Genomic DNA, 3,710 nt, shown 5'->3' with positions numbered 1-3,710 from the left:
GGGAAAGGACAGTCTTTTTAATAAATGATACTGGGAAAATAGAATGGCCATATGCCAAAGAATAAAACTAGACCCCTATCTTTTACCATATACAAAAATTAATTCAAAATGCATTAAAGACTTTTACGTAAGACTTGAAACCAAGAAATTAGTAGAAGAAAACATTGAGAAAATGCTACAAAATATTGGCATAGGCAAATATTTTTAAAAGAAGACCTCAAAAGCACAGGCAACTCCAGTAAAAATACACAAAAGGAGATTATACAAAGCTAAAAGTCTTCTTAATAGGAAAGGAAACATTTAACAGAATAAAGAGGCAACCTGTGAAATGGGAGGCAATATTTGCAAGTTATACATACAATGAAGAATATATAAGGGATAACTAGAATATGTCAGACTACAAATAGCAAAAAAAAACAAAAACAAATAATTTGACTTAAAAATTGGGCAGTAGAAGTGAACAGTCAGTTCTCAAAAGAAGAAATGTAAATGTCCAACTAGCATATGAAAAAAATCCTAATATCAGGAAACGTTAAGAGAATGTATATCAAAATCACAATAAAGTTTTGGCTCACTCAAGTTATAGTGGCTATTACAACAGCAACAAAACCCAGAACACAAGGAATGAAATGTATTGGCATAGTTGTGGAGAAAAGGGAAGCCTAGTTCATTGTTTGTGGGGATGTAAATTAATATAGCCATTATTAAAAACAGTATAAAAGTTCCTCAAAAACCTAAAACAAAAATGATTCTATGACCTAGTAATCCCATTAGTGGTTATATTCCCAAAGGAAAAGAAATTATTATGACAAAGAGATATCTTCATGCTTATGTTTATTGAAACATTATTTACAATTACTAAGACAAAGAATCAACCTAAATGCACAACAACTGGTGAATGGATAAAGAAAAATGTGGTCTACATACACCATGTTATATTATTCAGCCACTAAACAAAATGTAATCCAGTCATTTGACGTAACATGGGTGAACCTGAAGGAAATAATGCTAAATGAAATATGCCAGGTAATGAAGGATAAAGACCATCTGTTCTCACTTTAAGGAAGCTAGAGGATTTAATTGTATGGAGGTGGACCATGTGGTGGTAGATACTACAGGTTGGAGGTGGGTGGGAGAGAGGAAGGGGACAACATGGTTTAGGGATACAAGAGTATGGGTGGATGAGTGGCTGAATTTTGTAGTGCTATAGCACAAATAAGATGGTTGGTGACAATTTAATGTATACTTCAAGGCAGAAGAGTGGATTTCAAAATATAAATTAGAAAATACAATCAAAAAAGAAAGAAAAAAATGCCATTTGGACACGAAGAACTTTAACATGTATAATCTCTATAATACACTTTCCTTATAGAATGTGCCTATTTCCTATGGATTCAGAATTTATAGTTGCTTTTGACTCTTAACTATTTATCATTAGCTCTGACTATGAGGAACAGTCATACACTCGAGTTCTCCCTTTTTTGCTTTCTGAATGACACTGGTCATTTACAACAGTAACCTTGTCCCATTCATCTATTACCTGAATCCATGGCCATCTGTCATTTTCTGCAGCTGTCCAGGCATTTATAAGCCCCTTCTTATTTAGTCGTGCATAGTAGGGATACCATTTTTGGAGTCCGAAGAGAGCTCGGTGGGTAGAGGAAGCTGTGATTTGCTGATTTGAAATGATCCCACCTTCAATTCCTAATGGACCCGAGCATTCTGGGAACAAATCAGGGGAAAAAAAGTGTCAATGTATTTGAAATAATACATATGAAAATTGTAGCTGTTAGATTTGATGGAGGATTATTTCTTACATGATTTTAATTTGTACCACCATACTACTTAAGCCTCTTCCAACTTCCAGATCTGTTACTCATTGCTATATTAAAATAATTCTTGCTCCTCATGACACCTTTCTTCTTTGCTTTGAGGGTGGCTCCCCGACAGACACTCCCCTTCTTGTTACAATTCTGCCTTATGTTGTTATCTGTTAGTTGCTGATCATTTCAACACAAGCATAATGCTTTTTAAAGGCTTAGATCCTATTTTATATTCCAAGTAATCAACATGCTTCCTGAATTACAAGCTATCAACAAATATTAATTGATCCATTAGTTCTTGACTAGTAAATATATCAGAGTTTTGTATCAAAATCATTTTTATACTTAGCATTTCTCACTACTGTAAACTTTCAAAGTTAAATTTTTATAACCATTATCAGTTAGGCTTCCACAAATATAGCAAAGTGTAAGTCTGTCAATATTTAAAAAAACAACTATTTAATAATCTGTGATACATTGTAAATTATAGAAAATATGTAGACAATTATTTTAGAAAAAAATGGTAAACATTTTGACAATATTTTTAAGACAGTATGTGTAGTAATCATAATAAATCATAATATTAAACTATGAATGATCTTCAAAAGTTAATGGAAAATGTAAATTGTAAAAAAGTCACGTAAGCATTTAAAATTTTTTTTGCATCAAAATAAACTCATACCAGGCCATCAGGTTGCAAGGAGGGTAAGGAAGCTAGATCCCACAGGGCTGACTTTGTGGTTCAAATCCTGGACCCAGAGGCTTGGAAATAATGCCAGGTTATGTGCATGTGTACCCAATATCCCAAGAGGAGAATGGAGGAAATGGGATTGCAGCATGTCCAACAGCCCTGAGAGAGAGGGATGATGGGATGATTTCTCATTTTATCTTTCTCTGTCTCTCCACCTGGCAAGGGCTTATGTCTTATAGTAAAATAATGTAAAAAACAAAAGTACAAAAAAAATAAAATTCATACTTTAATTCCATTTTTCCATGAAATTGTTGAAGACCCCTCATATTTATCTCTCTAATATTCTTAGCTCAAAAATTCATAACTCTACATATTGAAATTCTACACTTATCACTTAGAGTTTACCTTTTATTTTTATTTATTTATTTTTTTAAATTTTTATTTATATTTTTTAATACATTCAATTACATTATTTAGCTTACAAGGTGATCATTTCAATATATGAACATTTCTCCCTGTCTAGTTGATCAAAATATAGCAACACTACCTCCCTGTCTCAACAATGCTGTCTTCGTATCCCTCCTCCAAATGTGCTTCCCCAGGTCCCACTCCTCCACACACCCCACATCTGGCATTCACATCTACCTCTTCTGTTTGTACATCCTTTAGCCCATCAGTTTCAGTTATAGAGTGCGGACATTCGGTATATATTAAGTGGGGACATACAGTGTCTCTCCTTCATAGCCTGACTTGCTTCACTCAGCAGTAAATTTTCCACGTTCTTCCACTTTCTGTCAAAAGTCAGGATTTTGTTGTTCTTAATGGCTGAATAGTATTCTATAGAGTATATGTGCCACAGTTTTTCAATCCATTCATCCATACGGGGGCATTTGGGTTGATTCCATGTCTTAGCAATCATGAAAAGTGCTGCAATAAACATCGATGTGCAAGCACTTTTCCAATGAGAAATTCTTCTGTCCTTTGGGTAGATGCCAAGAAATGGGATTGCTGGATCATATGGCAGTTCTATTTGTAAATTTTTGAGGAATCTCCAAATTGTTCTCCACAGTGGTTGGACTAATTTACATTCCCACCAGCAATGTAAGAGAGTTCCCCTTTCACCACATCCCGCCAACACTTAATCCTTTTTTTTAATCTTAGCCATTCTGACTGGGGTTAGGTGGTATCTCATTGTT

At 34.2% G+C, this 3,710-nt stretch overlaps 1 protein-coding gene across 1 annotated transcript in view; it reads right to left on the bottom strand.

The window, feature by feature from the left end:
* EDIL3 (EGF like and discoidin domains 3) overlaps positions 1 to 3,710 on the bottom strand; it is a 496,837-nt gene that overhangs the window by 174,301 nt on the left and 318,826 nt on the right. Inside the window, exon 6 of the mRNA XM_006143479.1 lies at positions 1,541 to 1,722. Coding sequence (XP_006143541.1) covers positions 1,541 to 1,722 — 182 coding nt within the window. The remainder of the gene's footprint in view (positions 1 to 1,540; positions 1,723 to 3,710) is intronic.

The sequence above is a fragment of the Tupaia chinensis genome, unplaced genomic scaffold, assembly GCF_000334495.1.
Source record: "Tupaia chinensis unplaced genomic scaffold, TupChi_1.0 Scaffold000099_1, whole genome shotgun sequence".
NCBI lineage: Eukaryota > Metazoa > Chordata > Mammalia > Scandentia > Tupaiidae > Tupaia > Tupaia belangeri.
This window is presented reverse-complemented; position numbering and strand designations above follow the sequence as displayed.